Genomic DNA, 16609 nt, shown 5'->3' with positions numbered 1-16609 from the left:
CCATTCACTTCCCTTTCTCACCAACTACTTCTCACACCATAGACCTCTTCTGTACTCATTACTATAGCACTTAGTCATTCTTCTTCCACATCACCAAGACCATTCTCCCCTGCTGCATCTGAATTCTTCGAAAAAGTAATACCAACACAATGAAAAACATACCTGTACTTTCTGGCTCCTTAGCTTTTTTGTTTTGCTTGGAAACACCAATTAGAGTGGCTAGTGCAGTGACAGGATTGTTGGCAGGAAGGGGCGGTGGGGGTGGAGGAGGTGCACATGGAGGTGGAGGTGGAGGAGGTGGTGGTAGTGGTGGCAGAGGTGGAGGTGGTGGGGGAGCCTTGACTCCAGGTATAGGTGGAGGAGGTGGTATTGGAACTGTCTGGGAGTCTTCAGGAGAACACACACTTTGAGGTGGAGAGTCTGGTGTTCTGGCAGAGTCTTGCAAGGACTTAAGGAGTTTACGCTGCTCCTCAACTGTAACACAATGCAATAGTTTTAGTGCAATTCCACTTAGACTAAAAATTTGTAAAATTATAATGAAAATTTATTTTAACTGACATGTTTCCATAATAATTCATTAGTAGTAATGAAAAATGAGTTGACAGACACCACTGACCTTCGTTCCTGAGTTTCTCCACTTCACACTGTCTCTCACTTGCCTTGCCCTCCTGCACTCTCACCTCCTCCTCCAGTAGTTGCACACGCTCCCTCAGCAGCTCAAGCTCTGCGGCTTTCTCACCAGTCTCATAAGAAAGCAACTCAGCCTGTTCAGAAAACAAGAAGGCTTTTATGAGGGGAAAAGTTGAATTACTGTGAAATGAAAATGTGAAACCACTTAATATATACTAATTACATTTAATCAAATCTAAAAATCACATTCCATCTAACACAATCCATCTAACTCCCAAGTAATGTATTAGGTGATCTCTGTTTAATGTATCAATTTATTATTCAACATTAGTACTTGGGCATGAGTCAGACTGAGATTTTAAGTACCATATTATCCACTTGTACACAGAATGAGTCAGCTTGAAAGCTACTAAATGTGAGGTGAGGATTAGCAGATTGAAAGCTTCCTTTTATGTACCTTGAGTTTATTTATCTTTTGTTTGTATTCTTCTTCCTGCTTGTGAAGCTGCTTTGTTAGTGAATCAACCTCTTGCATAGCCATGGACAGCTTCTCATCTCCCATCAACTCGGACATGGCCACAGCACTTTGGCGAGCTAGGGCAGCCCTCTCTCCCCGAGCCTGAGGATGCAATGATGCAGGCTTCAGTGTGGGGTTAGTAAGATACATATTTTGTTAAAAGGCTATTAGTGGCACAAAGCAAGGAATGTGCAGAGTACAAGGAGTGTCCTGGGGAGCTGGTCCAAAGCAGACACACAAAGCAAGAAATTAATGAAGCATTTTTAAGTACATATTGTCCAAATGTGCATTAGCAGCATTCTGAGTTGTACAGAGGCCAAGTGTTTGAATCTCTAGCTAGAAGCAGACCAACTTAGGACAGTCTTTCAAACATCCTACTAAAGATTTCAGTGGCCATGCCTTATAGTTTTTTTGGAAATAATCTTAAAAAGTGTTGAACAAGGATGCTGTTTTGGCAGTGGCTGTTTGAGACCCTGATCTAATTGGCAAAAATATGCTTTGGTGTCATATAAAAATAATGAAGACAATTATTTTTGCCAATTAGATCAGGGTCTCAGACATTAACTGCTAAAATAGCATCCTTGTCAGATGCTTTGTTAAGATTTTATTCGGAAAAAAACGATAGGACATAACATCTCAAACATTTAGTAATCTTTATTTATCCAACAGAAAACTGCAATGGGCATAATAAATTAAGCAAATGTAATTTCATAATCTGACAGCAATGAAAGATGACCAGTCTGGTAGGTGTGTGTGTGTGTGTGTGTGTGTGTGTGTGTGTGTGTGTGTGTGTGTGTGTGTACACTTACTGCAGACCATAAATGGTGTACATCACAGCATAAGCAGTAGACATGGTTTTAAAAAATAAGTACTCATGTACAAAAAATTAATAGACAACAAAGAAAGTAATTCTGTGGCCTGTGATCTATACAGCCTCAAGTGACATGGGCATGAATTTCAAAGCAATACAGAGCATGCCCAATCCAAAGGGATCAGGGAACAAGTATATGGGTTTGTACCAGAATCAATAAAGAATGAATTACTAAGTATGAGAGATATGTAATGAAGAGGTAGAAGGGTAATGCATACATGAATAAAAAAAATAAAAAAAAAAAAGGTTGAGAACCAGTAGTTGTATCTTAGTAAAATATGCTTTGTAATAACTATGCATGTGGAGAGTCTGGATCTTATATATCTTTTAGTTTAGTAGAATATGAATAAATATGAGTCTTGTGTAGAAACAATGAGTGCATTAACATCAATTATCAACTAGTTAATGACACAAAATTGCTCATCTTTTGATGTGTATTGAGATCACATGAATGTCCTACTAGAAGGGCCTCACCTTAGCAGCTTCTGTGGCAGCTGTGTTGGCCCGAGCAGCCTCAGTCCGTAGCTGTGCCTGAAGGGCCTCCACCTCATCAAGGACCAGCACAGACACCCGACCCATCCTTTGCTCCACAGCTTCCAGTTCAGACGTTCTTTTCTGGAACATGAGAAATCTTTCATGTGACAAGCCTTCACATTCCACACTCATAAGTTATGTATTTCCTCTGTAATGCCCTAAACACAAATTGTGATCAAAATAATGAAATGTCAACCTTTAGTGTGTCTATTTGTTGGTTGGCGTCCTCAAGCTCACGCCTTATCTCCAGGAGTTCCTCTTGGGCCTCAAACTCATCCTGCTTTGCCTTGCTTATCTCCATGTTGAGGTTCGCCACCTCATTTTCCAAACCTGTTGAAATAAATAGGTCTACAATAGGAAATAAAGTATTTATTAGAATGTTTCCTGTACTGATAAAGATCAATGATAAATACAAAATAAAGCAATGCAAGGACTGTCAACATTCCTTACTGAGGTTAGCCAGCAATTATGGTCTTCACCTCAAATCAAGGAAGCCTCCATCTGGGCTCAATAGAAGATATTTATCATTGAGATCTTCTTGGGCTCAGAAGCAGCAAAACTGCCAATGAACATAAGTTTGCAATGATTTTGGCAACTTCTGAGTTAAGGATGCAACTTTACTAAGCTACATTTAAGGTTCATTCGTCAATAGGCTCTTCCTACCCAACCCTCAGTACTCGTGAGTACCCCTGCCACTTGTCTTACCGGCATCAGCCCCGCTGTCAGACACCACCCAGCCAACAACTCCGCGACAGACTCTTAGAAGTAAACCAAAAACCTTTTCACACTCCATTTCACGCAGGAGTGGTCGGGATTACTTCTTTTTGCATAACAAACGTCCAAAGAGGAGTAAACTGGAAGTGAAACATTTACACGAACTAAGAGACACTAAAACATCACCCTGAATGAAAAAGTGAAATAACAAATGGACACATCAATAATATTAATTTCCCTCAATTATAAATCAACGTTCGAAGCCTATCGCATTAACAGTTACAATGTTACAAAAAACAAGCTAAGAACCACGAACACTGAAAAATACCAAATATTGGTCTAAACCAGAAACACGACCTATCCTAATCAAGCTGTTTTCATTTTCTTTACACTTGTATTTTCACGCACTGGTCACGTAGCCATATCCAGACAATAGTAAGTACCGTACCTACAGCTCTCCCTGGATGCTTCTTCTCTGCCTTTAGTGTTTGATCGGCACGTCGCGGCATCACTCTCCAGCTAATGAGTGTGTAAGCCTGGGCACTGACAAATGCGAACGCTTCATACAGAAATGGACTCAGAGACCCGAAGCAGTTTCGAATCCTTTACACACACACACACACACACACACACACAGCAGCAGCAGCAGCATGTCACATCTACACATTCTAAGTAAAAGGCATCACTATCCTGTGCACCAAGGAGCTAGTATATTTAAAGCTGGAATATTAGGACCATACATATATGCGCTGCACCTTTACTACTTTCAAAGGCTCTTGTTGGTTACATGTATTTTTAAAGGTGTTTCTATTATTCTAATGACAAATTAATAAGATTTATACATTATTAACAGGAGAAATACTCGTGAGAACCTGGCTAATCATCCCTGTGACCTTTGAAAATAGTCGTGGCGAGAGAGCAAGGCGTTTCAGAATACTAGGCCTTAGGCGTGTGTCAGGACTAAATAACGATCAGAAAAGTCAATACGATACTTAATGATATCCTCTCCCATTCTGCAAGAAAAAAAAAAAAAAACTAATTTTGTCCTTGGAAAATTCCTAAACATGAAGCAGAGGAATATCAACATTAACATCAACATTCTTACGTGAATAAAAAATAATTGACCATTCCAGCGAGGCTTTCACACGAACATTCATGCAGCCACGCCGCCTGTCTGCACCGCGAGCGCCGAGGTTGGAGGTAAAAAATCACGAAATCTTTCAAATAGGAGTGTTCTCTGCTACGTGCTGACTTTTCTTTATCTATTTGTTTATCTATCATGTATTCATATATTTACTGTGTGTGTGTGTGTGTGTGTGTGTGTGTGTGTGTGTTCTTGAGACGCCTCTCCTTGTTCTCCTTTAGGGCTGTGTGAGTATAGTGCTCATACATAAATTATGACACACACACACACACACACACACACACACACACACACACACACACACACAAAGACCTTAAGTTTTACGGACGAACACCACACGTTTGTATGCAAAGTCCTAAGAATAAGCATGTATGTATGTATGTATGTGTGTATATGTGTATGTATGTATGTATGTATGTATGTATGTATATACGTACGTGTTACACGCCCAGCAAATCGTCCCTATGCAGTCCTTGCCCTGAGCGGCGAGTCATCTTCTAAACACCACTCACCTCAATAACAGGCAGACAACAATCGTTCACTCCTTGAATTGTATGTAACCTCGTTGAAAAAAAAAAAAACGCCTTTATGCATCCTGAGTCTGTCTTGCCATTACGTATCCCTGTTGTGTGTGACAGTGAGGCGTGGCACATTGATTGGGGAAGATCCTCGCGCTACTGCAATGTACACTAACAGAGTCTGAAGTCATATGAAACAGAGATGAGTTCTAGCTATGTTTTATACTATCATCATCATCATCTCTCTCTCTCTCTCTCTCTCTCTCTCTCTCTCTCTCTCTCTCTCTCTCTCTCTCTACAATTATACACCTCCATACAACGTCAATGTCTCTTGTATATACGAACTTTTGTCAAGCAATGACTGATATTCTTCCAAACCATACTACAAACTATACAACTACTATAATCTCCTTCAGAATTTAGGAAGCTACACGTGTATTTAAATATATTTGTATGGTAATATTCTCGATCGGGCTTTCTATACTCTAACACTGAAATAACTGCGGCGCCAACAAACTAAATCAATCAATCAGTACTGGAAATAACGAGGAAAGGAAGGCTATCAAGTGAAACAAAACACTAAATGAGTCGTTATGGAGGTTCGAGGTTTCATAGGTTGTTGATTTTGGGAGTCGTTGCCTCGTTATGGTGGCTGGCAGTCTTCACTCAACAAGGGATGCGCATCTCAGGCCTCAGCTCACCCTGTCGGTCAAGTCAAGGGGTGAAGTGTGGTTTGCGTGTTGTGTGATTTTCCATTCATGTCAGTTTTGCTAACCATGTCTACCTGAATGACTGTGTGTGTGTGTGTGTGTGTGTGTGTGTTCTCCATCCATGGGGATTGAGAGTTATGGAAGACAACCACCACCACCATCACCACCACCACCACCACCATCAACAACAACAGACACCCACAGCTACACACATAGGAACAATTCTCTTAACCACACAACACAACAACAACAAAAAACACAAAACACTAACACGAGACTTACCTTGACGAGAACGCAACCTTTGGGTGAAGCAACACCACAACAACACAAGTGCACGGGAATAAACACGTTACCTTTAATCTTTTCCATCAAGTTGTCCACCTCCTTCTCATGCTGCTGCTGTAGATCCTGGAGCTCCTTCTTGTCCGTCGTCTCCCCCATGCCAGCCAGCACTGAGATATCCAGGTCCGGGGAGCCGTCAGACACTCGCTGCAGCAGGATGGCGCTCTGTCGCTTCAGGTTGTTGGTCTCCCGGCGAAGTGACTTGTTCTCGCGGTACCACTGCAACGAGAGAGCCGTGATGGGTTGATGGAAGGCCGCACTCCTGATAACACTGTCTTATATTCTGACAATGCACACTGACGTAACACCTGGCTGTGTTTCTCCAGATCAGGGTTTTCTTTTTCACCTGAGATTCATGAATGGACTTCCAGGTTCTGTCCTGTCTAGTCTGGCGCCTTGAAGGTCAGGAAATGTTTAATGAAGTGGAATGAGATTAATAAGAGAGACGTATAAGTTAACAAAAAGTATATGCTATTTAAGATTATGAAATGCTATTCTTACATAGTACGTAATACCACTCTGAACATTTTATATATAAAAACTATGCTCTTGTGTTTCAAAATTAAAAATATTTGTGTACTCGTAAGGAACTGCATGGTTTTTACTATATTTTCAAAGTAGTTCTTCACTGTTAAAATGCAGCGAACCACGACTCTTAACAGTAACACACATTTACCAGTATTACTCCCCAAACAGAGCACAAAGAGGGGAGCCAGTATATAAGCAAACTGCCACATAATTCACTGGGTCACGCGCTAAACTGTTGCGTCCGCGCCACACGCCTGCCTGCCTGTAGTGGGTCTTGGACACACGCTCTCCCACCCTCAATACGTTGTATTTACAAGGCATGGAAAAGTTGTTGCTCACAAAGCTCCCTGTTTGCTCAAGATGCAATCACTGTACCACGCGGGATAATAGAATGACTTAAAGTGGGATGGCGACTGGTCGCAACCGATGGATAAACTCTTGAATTGAAGGTGTTACCTCAACTTCTATCTGAAGCAAGGAAAAAATAAGGTACATGACAGATCTGGTTCAGGCTGGTGGCCGCCCAGCGAGCCGTGGAATTACACAGGCACAAAAATGAGATCGCATGTAATTTACGATAATTCCCATAAACATCACATAATTCTCCTGAAGCGCACAGTCAGACCCCACAACCCCAGCAGTGCTTCAAGGAGATACCATCACGCCGCGGCGACATACGAGCCGCGGGTGCCTGCTGCCGCGGTGCGCTCCCTCGCCTGGCCCGCTGTGACCCTAATGAAGGTGGCGGCCAGATGCTGGTCATGTTACCTAAGTAATTAAAAGTCTCGAAAGCTTCAAGGGGATCACTTTCGAGATGCGTGATGGCTTTGCCCCTCCAGCTAATAAAAAGTGTCGCGATATTTTACAGTATTTGGTAAGCCAACCTGACAACGTTTTGGAGACAATTTATTCCTTCAACGAAAACATTTAGGGCCTTAATACGCTCCAGCATGACGCTGATGACTTGCATTAGTACTTAAAGTCAATTACCGAAGACCGTACAAGCGTTACTTTCCAGCATGAAATCAAATATAGAGAAAGAACGAAAGAAAAGACGCTGGACTCTCTTACCTCAGTGGCTCTGTTGAATGCCTGCGCCATGGATTCTGCCTCCACCTTGTAGCGCTGCCGCAGGTTGTCGTACTCGTGATAGACCGCCTCGGACACTGTAGAAACCTCAGTGGGGTCAGAGTCTGCCAGCAGGGGAGAGAGACAGGGGGAAGAGAGATAGAAGAAGGAAGAGCAAAAGGGTAGGTAGGCAAAGAGCAGAGCAGTGCATGAGGGACAGTCTGGTGGAGGAAGAGAACCAGCAGGAGGACAGACAGAGGTGCGAGTCATGCAAGGGGACGAAAACAGGTGCGTGGAAACATGCAGAGTTAGTAGCAGATGCATCAGTCAATGTAAAAATTATACAATAGTGCTTATGCTACAGTAATAGTATATTGTGCTTATTCTACGCTATTCTATACACATCCTAAGCCTCTAACACATGACAATAAGATCTCTAGACTTGTCAATGGTCTTGGATAAATAAATAAACAAGTAGTGGCCTCAGACACACCGCCGCTATCGGTAACGCAATATCTTTACTATTTTCCGTCATGCAATCTTGACATCCGCTCCCTCACAAACCTCCATTCTCCTCTTTCCCCCACGGCCCTAACAACCTCACGTTTCCAGGATTTCTTTGCTTCTTCGCTAACTTTCGGGAGGTTCCTCGTTCTTTACTCTTTTTTTTTTCGGTCATGCAGTCTTGACAGCCGTTCCTTCACGAGCCGCCATCCTCCTCTATCCCCCCGTGTTCCTAACAGCCTCACGTTTCCAGAATTTCAGGATTCCAGGATTTCTTTCCTTCTTCGCTAACTTTCGGGTGCGTTCCTCGTTATTTACTCTTTTTCTATCATGTAGTCTTGACATCCATTTCCTCACGAGCCTCCATCTTTTCTCAAGGTCTTAGCAGTCTCACGTTTCCAGGATTTCTTTTACTCTAAACTGACTTTCCGGTGGTTCCTTGTTCCTCGCCTCCTCTCAGGGCTGCCACTCCCTCGCATGCTGGCCGGCGCACCATCTGGCTCTGTGGCGCCAGTGTTACGGACCACTGAGACGCATTACAGAGACATCAAGCAGAGCGGCGGACCTCGGTAGCGTCTCCTTTGCGGTCACCGGAAGCTCCATCATATGCAGACTGCGGGCTGAGAGGCACCACCACTTTCACGGCGAACGGAGCGGCGCCATCCCAGCAGTAACACAACACTAGGAACCATATTCTACGTCAATCACTTTCATCTCCCGTGATAACTAATGTCATAGGCCAGAGGTGATTAATTAGGTTCTCAGGGGTGTCTTTCCTGTTTGTCTAGAATGCTTGTTGAACTATCACTGCAGTCATGAAATTACCCTTGCAAACCTCAGTACCTTCCACCACAGCCTGTTGAAAGTATTCCAGACAGGACGCCGAAAAGTTTAAGAACAAGGGACTTGGGAACCATTATTTTAAAACGTTCCAGCGCTTGCCTCAACCACTTTTAACAGGCTCTTGTGGAAAAGTTACTGGGTTCTAGTGCAAGTTACTGAGAGTTTTCAGAGGCGTTTTCATGATTCTAGAATAAATTGAGCTGGGATTCTGCACCATCAATGAACGAAAGAAAAGAAAAAAAAGACACCCATGAAAAACCCAGCGTCTCATCTCTGCAGCCTTTGAAAACCGTCTTAATGAAATCCCAGAATTAAGACGACGTATATGCGACGCAGCCACCAGAGTGAATGTCCTTGTTAGCTAGCAGAGACTCGCCCGCCACACCGGCCGCCACCACCACCACCACGGGCGTGTTGGGTGTCAGATGGCACTGTCAGCTGGAGATTGGCAGTGTCAGGTGTCAAATTATTACAGGACGGGGAAAAAAGCTGATATGCGGAAAGGATCGAAAAATGTATAACGCCAAATCCCAAATCCTTTCAGAAGAAAGCAAAGTGAACGCCGAAAACTGTGTGTGTGTGTGTGTGTGTGTGTGTGTGTGTGTGTGTGTGTGTGTGTAAAGAAAAGAGGAAAGGAAAGATTACCTCAAGAAAGATTACCTTGAGAGAGAGAGAGAGAGAGAGAGAGAGAGAGAGAGAGAGAGAGAGAGAGAGAGAGAGAGAGAGAGAGAGAGAGAGAGAGAGAGAGAGAGAGCACCAAACACTACAGCAAACAGACAGAGACAATGATGCAGCTGAAGTAAACCTCCCCATCCTCAAACTCTCTACCACCACCACCACCACCACCACCACAACCACAACCATCACCACCTCCTCACACAGTCCGGGAAACGAGACGAGACGGGGACGAGAAGACGAAGCGAGGCGAGGCGGCCAGGAAGCAATCTTACCTAACGTCTACCTGCGCGGGTCGTCATGATTACCGTGGCCACGCATGAGAACGCACACCTGGACACTGTAAAGGTATTGAAAAAAAAAAAAAAAAAAACATAACCTTGTATACACTTAAATAATGAAAACGCAAAAATGCATGTCTTTTTTTTCTGAAGATTAAAATATTTCTATGCCGTCAAAATAGTTCATCCGTTTGCATTTTTTTCTTTTTTTCATGCATTTCTTACACCAGATTAAAATTCTCCCAGTAGTACGGTGCGCTGCTCAGGTGTATGCAGGTGCGTAGGTACGTAGTTCACGGGGAGTGTTTGCAAGGTACGTCGCTTAGTCCCACAGGCAGTTAAGGACCATGGCAAGCAGGTAGTGAGGGATTTATGTTACGTATATTACATGTGTGGGGAGAAACACACCTGTCCAGGGAGCGAAAGCCAGAGAGAGAGAGAGAGAGAGAGAGAGAGAGAGAGAGAGAGAGAGAGAGAGAGAGAGAGAGAGAGAGAGAGAGAGAGAGAGAGAGAGAGAGAGAGAGAGAGAGAGAGAGAGAGAGAGAGAGAGTCTAGGCTAGGGAAAATTTTGAAGCGTGCATGATGCCTCGAGAATATCCCAAAGTCATAACGTGGAAAAAAGAAATATGAGATTCGGTTTCCGCAATTATCATTCACGTCGTTTCACTAATTAAGTAAGGACGAGACTACACACACACACACACACACACACACACATATACACACACACACAAACACACAGAGCAATTACGTCGCATGAATTTAGAGCAGAGAATGGTAAATGACATCATGACGTGCGGTGCGAGAGGAGGGACGGGAGAGGAGAGGAGAGCAGATCGAGGCGTTCCTTCCAACCCCACACGGATCATAGTGACAAGCTCCGTTTCTTCCTCGATACAAAAATACTCGGAAAATTTCCCCGGAATGTCGCTCGGTCGGCGCCTGCGGGACGGGAGGAGACGAGGCGGGAGGAATGAAGGAATGAACAGTAATACATGAAAGGGGAGAGACGAGGAAAGACGGGGCAAGATGAGGAATGAACGTGGGGAGGGAAGCAAACGAGGCAGGAATGAATGAACAACAACAGCCTACATGAGGAGAAAGGGGAGACGAGGCATGATGGTGAGGAATGAACAATACATGAGGGGAAGGAGGGAAGAAGAAAGAAGAAACGAACAACAATACTAGTACATGAAGGGAAGGGAAGATGAGGAATGAACAGCACTACTAAGAAGGAAGGGGAGACGAGACAGGAGGACGAGGAATGAATAATACATGAAGGGGGAAGGAGAGACGAGGTAAGATGGTGAGGAATGAACAGCAATACATGAGAGGGAAGGAGAAACGAGGCAGTACATTAACACATTAAGCGGGCTAACTCTGCTATAGGTGAAATTGCACCACCAAGACACAAATACGATTTTGTCCATGAATTTCGTAACTTATTGTTCAACCTTTTCTTTGCCATTTCACGTGATGTGGCAGAGACTATTTCTGGCCTCTCCCAGCGCATGGACACAGAAATACAGATATACATGAGCAAAATAAAAAGGAAAAAAAAAAAAAATTAGATGGAACAGATACGCAATTTATGTTCTCTCACACCAACAATCCACACGTACGCAGAATCACAACCACACATCGACGAGTGTAAGGAAGCGAGGTGAACACGAACACGGTCCAAACACAACAGGAGGATCAGAAGGTGAGGCGCGAAGTGATTAATTAGCGGCATCACTCCGACGCGTGACAGGTGTTGCCGTGACAAACAGGCGGGGAGACGAGCCAAGGCGGGGAGGGGACGACTGACATGGTAACACCTGGGAGAGAGGGGAGAGGAGTGAGGGAGACGAAAGTAACGGAGGGAGAGTCTGGGGCGTCACCTGAGTCTCGGTACCAGGTAGCAGAGGGCTGTCCACCACCACCATCACCACCACCACCACCACCACCCTCATGACGCCACGCACACATACACGCACACACACACGCGCGCTAAGCCCTCACTGCTGTTGTTGTTGCATGGCCCTCGTCCTCCTGCAGCAGCGCCGACACAGCCTCCCGCTCCACCTTCGCCCACGGCCAGACTGAAGCTCTCGAGGTCACGGAAGGTCCCTCCAGCAGAGACCACCACCACCACCACCACCGCCGCCAATGAAACACAGGATATGCTATCGCCCCACCCGCTATCCACTCCTATCCACTGCCATCCACCCACCCGTTGGATATCCAGCCGCCCCGATCCACAGGCCTGTTACCACCACACCACCAGGCCTTACTAAGCCCCGAGTACCTGGTGGCAAGGGCTGGCAAGGGATAGTAAGGGATGTGATGGGACGGTGTGTTCGGGCAAGGAGTGGCGGGGCACGGGAGGGGCGCGACCACACGGCTTCTAAGTTGACAGGGAGTGGAAGCTGAGGAAGATGGTGGTTTGTGTGTGTGTGTGTGTGTGTGTGTGTGTGTGTGTGTGTGTGTGTGTGTGTGTGTGTGTGTGTGTGTGTGTGTGTGTGTGTGTGTGTGTGTGTGTGTGTGTGTGAAAGAACTAAAGAATTGGCACAAAATATCTTTTTTTCTTTTCTTCCTTTCTTTCTGCCTTTCTTTTTTTGTGAGCACTAGACTTTACTTTGGTCTCTGTTTGTATGTTAGTCTCTCTCTCTCTCTCCTCTCTCTCTCTCTCTCTCTCTCTCTCTCTCTCTCTCTCTCTCTCTCTCGACCGCATCAGTCTGTGGTCACTGCGGTCATTCTGAGACGCTGCTTCCACGTGGATAGTGACCTCCCTCACCCAACACGCCTCTTATTCTTCCTCGTAGTCCTACTCAGAGCCTTCCTCCTCCTCCTCCTCCTCCTTCTCCTCTCAGTTACTCGCTTCCTCCTCCTCGTCGTCGTCCTCCGCCTCTTTCCACTTCTCTCTGCTCTTCGCTTCCTCCTCCTCCTCCTCCTCCTCCTCCTCCTCCTCCTCCTCCTCCTCCTCTTCCTGATACCAAAATAATACACTACACATTTTTGTTTTCATCCCTCTCCTCCTCCTCTTCCTCCCCGCACACACACACACACACACACACACACACACACACACACACACACACACACCTCCTAACTCATGCTCAGTGAAAAAGTTGCACATTATAAGTTGCAAGTGAAGCGTGTTTGGAATTTATACTCTAACGATTATTCTTTCATGTGTGTTACTTACATCGTCTATACACGCATTTATTTACTTATTTGAGGATTTATTTAGTTATATAAGCATTTAGTGATCTTTATAAGCCTTTGTTTCCTTCCTATATGTAACCATTTTCTTCCCTTTGTGTTATTTACATATGCATTTATTTTATCTATTTATTTATTTGTAAGAACATTTTTTATCAGTGTGTGTGTGTGTGTGTGTGTGTGTGTGTATGTTCGTGTTTTTTCTTCTTCCTTTTTCCTTCTTTTCTTTTCTTTTTCTTTCATTTTTTTTGTGTGTGAATGTGGAAAGGTTTATATTCTTCCGTGTCGATGTTGCCTCCGGCGCCACAGACCATCTGAGCCTCCACACCGCCTCCCAGACACGCCTCCTCGCCAGCCACTCACTTCTTGCTTACGTGCTTGCCTGTGTGTGTGTGTGTGTGTGTGTGTGTGTGTGTGTGTGTGTGTGTGTGTGTGTGTGTGTGTGTGTGTGTGTGTGTGTGTGTGTGTGTGTGTGTGTGTTGCGTGAGTCATGTCCAGTCTTAACCTAAACACTGTTATTAGCGGGTTATTTACACGTCGGAAACACGTGCACCACCACCACCACCACCACCACTACAGGCGTGCATTTACGAAACATGCCATATCTTAGCCACGCAGTCTTCTTCCGCACTGTACACATGACAACACCTTCCTCACACACCTGTCTCTCCGTTTGTCCCAACCTAACCCAACCCAAGCTGACAACACATATTTAACACACCTGTCCTATCCTACACTGGCCTAACCTTACACTCTCCTGTCAGGCTTTGTATACGTGACACCACCCTTCTAACACATATACTGTATCCTTTCGTCTGTCACTCTGCCTCCATCCTTGAATGACACACTCACACACACACACACACACACACACACATGAGAAGGGACACAGGACGCACTCACACCAACGGGGGTCTCGGTATGTCACAATGATGCCTCTCCCCTTCCGCTCCTGTCGCTGTGGTTTATTTCTTTGGTTCTTCCCCGAGACACGTCAAACAGGGACACACGGAGCCGCAGACTTGTTGCGCGGGTCGGGTCGAGACGTGCTGTGTCGCCAAATGAATCCCCGTTTCCAATATAACCGCTTCCCTTTCTTCCGTTCTATTTTCGCCTCACGCTAAAGCACATGCACTAGCTAATGGACTTGCAGGTATTCTTATTTCAGGGTCACGTTGTGTTTCACCGCACGCCCCGCCACTTGGGGAGAGAAAGGGACATTCTTAAGGCGCCAACACAACGAGGTCATAAGGCGCCGTCGAGAGGGAGGAATGAGAGGAGTGGACGTCGCTGCTTCAAGGACCGTATTCTGAAACACTTTGCTCTCTCACTCTCTCACCACGACTATTTTTAAAAGGCCACAGAGGTGATTAGCCGGGTTCTCAAGAGTGTTTCTCCAGTTAATTATACAGAAACCTTGCTAATCTGTCACTAGAAAAGTAAAAATACTCTTAAAACCCCCTATCACTTTAACTTGAGCATTTTTTAAGGTAGCCTCACAAAGATTATTTTCAAGAGCCACAGAGATGATTAGCCGGGTTGTCAAGAGTGTTTCTCCATTTAATAATATAGAAATCTTGTTAATCTATCGCTAGAAAAGTAAAAACACTCTTAAAAACCCGTGTCACTTCAATTATATACAGCCTTTGGAAGTGGTGGAGGTGAGGCGCAGAGGCGTTTCAAAATATGGCCCTGAGATCGGGGGGCGCAAGGAGGCCGCCGCTGGTGGTGCGCGGGGAGGCTACGAAGGGTGCAGGGACTCACCGCTGCGAAGGTTGTGAAGGTCATGCTCACGCTCCTCCAGGCGGACCTTGAGCATCTCCGCAGTCTGGCTCACGTCCGAGTACCGCCTCTTGAGTTCATCGTAGTCCCGGGCGGCTGAGGGCAGAGGGAAGATGGTTAGTGTGGCTGCTGCTGCTACTACTACTACTACTACTACTACTACTACTACTACTACTACTACTACTACTACTACTATTACTACTGTTTCTGCTACTACTACTGCTACTACTACTACTATGATGACAACAACGATGACATCCACTATTATCATCACCACCATCACCATCACCACAATAACTATTACTATTATTACCACTACCACCATTATTTTTATCTCTACTTCCACTACTAATACTAGTTTCACAACAACAACAAAAACAACAACAATAAAAAACAACATCATCACTATCACCACCATCATCACCATCATCACCCCCGCCACCACCACCACCACCACCACCACCACATATCTGACTCACACCAACTTAAACAAAGCAACAAAAAAAAAATATGTATTAAAAAAACACAAACATATTAAAATTCCAAGGAGACTTACTGCGTCAGGAGAGGAAATACTGGACAGTGGGGAGTGAAGGAAGCAAGGTGAGGGGGGGAAGGCGGAGGGGGAGTAGGAGGGAGAAGGATAAGGAGGGAGGAGGGGAGGGGAGGGGATAAGTAAGAGAATCTCGAATACACGGGGGGCAGAGAGGGGTGTAGGGGGCGCCAGGATGTGGTGAGTCACGCTTGGCTGGAAGATGTCTCAGTCACAGTAACTATCATGACCTCACTGTGTCCTCTCTCTATTTCTCTCTGTTTCTCTTCCCTTCATTTCAACCTATCATCCTCCTCCTCCTCCATCTCCTCTTCATGTTCCCAATAACCATGCAAGCTTAAATTTCCTCTTACTTCGTTCCCTGTAACTCATTCAAGCTTCCTTCTCTCTCATCTCACCTCACGTTCATTTACTTCGTCCCCTTTATCCTTGCCCCTTCTTCCCCTCATTCATATCAATATCTCTTCACGTATCTTCATTTCAACTCCTCCTCCTTTCGTTCCCTGTAACCCATTCAAGTTTTCCTCCCTCTCACCTCCTCTAACGTTCCCACTGTCCCTTGTCCTTCATTCATTCTCCCTCCCTCCCTTCACTTACGTTCTCTGTATCTTTATTAGTTTTCATATCTCATCTTTACCCTCACCCCGCTCTCTACTTATCATCGTTCGCTCATTTTGACAGCCTTTATTTCTCTATCGTCCTTGTCCTTCTATTTCTCTATCGTCTTTATTCTTCCCTCATTCATACCCATTCATTTATATCTCCTGTATCCTTTTGAGTTTTCATATCTCATCTTTTACTCTTACCCCTCTCTCTCTTCATCATCGTTCGCTCATTTTGACAGCCTCCCTTCCTCTATCGTCCTCATCCTTCCCTCATTCATACCTTCTCAAGTACCTTCACTTATGTTTCTCTACACCCATTTAAGTTTTCGTATCTCATCTTTATCCTCATCTCTCCCCTCATCATCGTTCTCTCGATGTGGCCCTGTATTTTTTTACTAAGCCCCAGGAACTCATAAGATGGACACGTGAAAGATAGATAGGAAGGAATGGCAAGGGCACATCACCACTACCATCATCACCACCATCACCACCACTACTATCACCAATAATCCCCAGGAACCTACGAAGACGTGAAAGATAGATAGGAAGGAGTGGCGAGGTTACATCACCACCACCACCACCA

At 44.9% G+C, this 16609-nt stretch overlaps 1 protein-coding gene across 13 annotated transcripts in view; it reads right to left on the bottom strand.

Annotated features, from left to right (window-relative positions):
* The window catches only part of LOC135103396 (shootin-1-like), a 59689-nt gene that overhangs the window by 2191 nt on the left and 40889 nt on the right, over nucleotides 1-16609 (bottom strand). For 7 of the 13 annotated variants that reach the window (XM_064009544.1, XM_064009552.1, XM_064009546.1 and 4 more), the window contains 8 exons: nucleotides 14851-14964; nucleotides 7580-7797; nucleotides 5992-6199; nucleotides 2749-2882; nucleotides 2493-2633; nucleotides 1088-1249; nucleotides 617-764; nucleotides 163-474 (listed from right to left, as the gene is read on the bottom strand). In XM_064009544.1, the coding sequence (XP_063865614.1) occupies nucleotides 163-474; nucleotides 617-764; nucleotides 1088-1249; nucleotides 2493-2633; nucleotides 2749-2882; nucleotides 5992-6199; nucleotides 7580-7797; nucleotides 14851-14964 (1437 nt within the window). The remainder of the gene's footprint in view (nucleotides 1-162; nucleotides 475-616; nucleotides 765-1087; nucleotides 1250-2492; nucleotides 2634-2748; nucleotides 2883-5991; nucleotides 6200-7579; nucleotides 7798-14850; nucleotides 14965-16609) is intronic. The other 6 variants (XM_064009550.1, XM_064009556.1, XM_064009551.1 and 3 more) reach the window with 2 other exon arrangements.

This window comes from Scylla paramamosain, chromosome 9 (genome assembly GCF_035594125.1).
Source record: "Scylla paramamosain isolate STU-SP2022 chromosome 9, ASM3559412v1, whole genome shotgun sequence".
Taxonomy (NCBI): domain Eukaryota; kingdom Metazoa; phylum Arthropoda; class Malacostraca; order Decapoda; family Portunidae; genus Scylla; species Scylla paramamosain.
The sequence above is the reverse complement of the archived record's forward strand: the minus strand, read 5'-3'. Positions and strand labels throughout refer to the sequence as shown.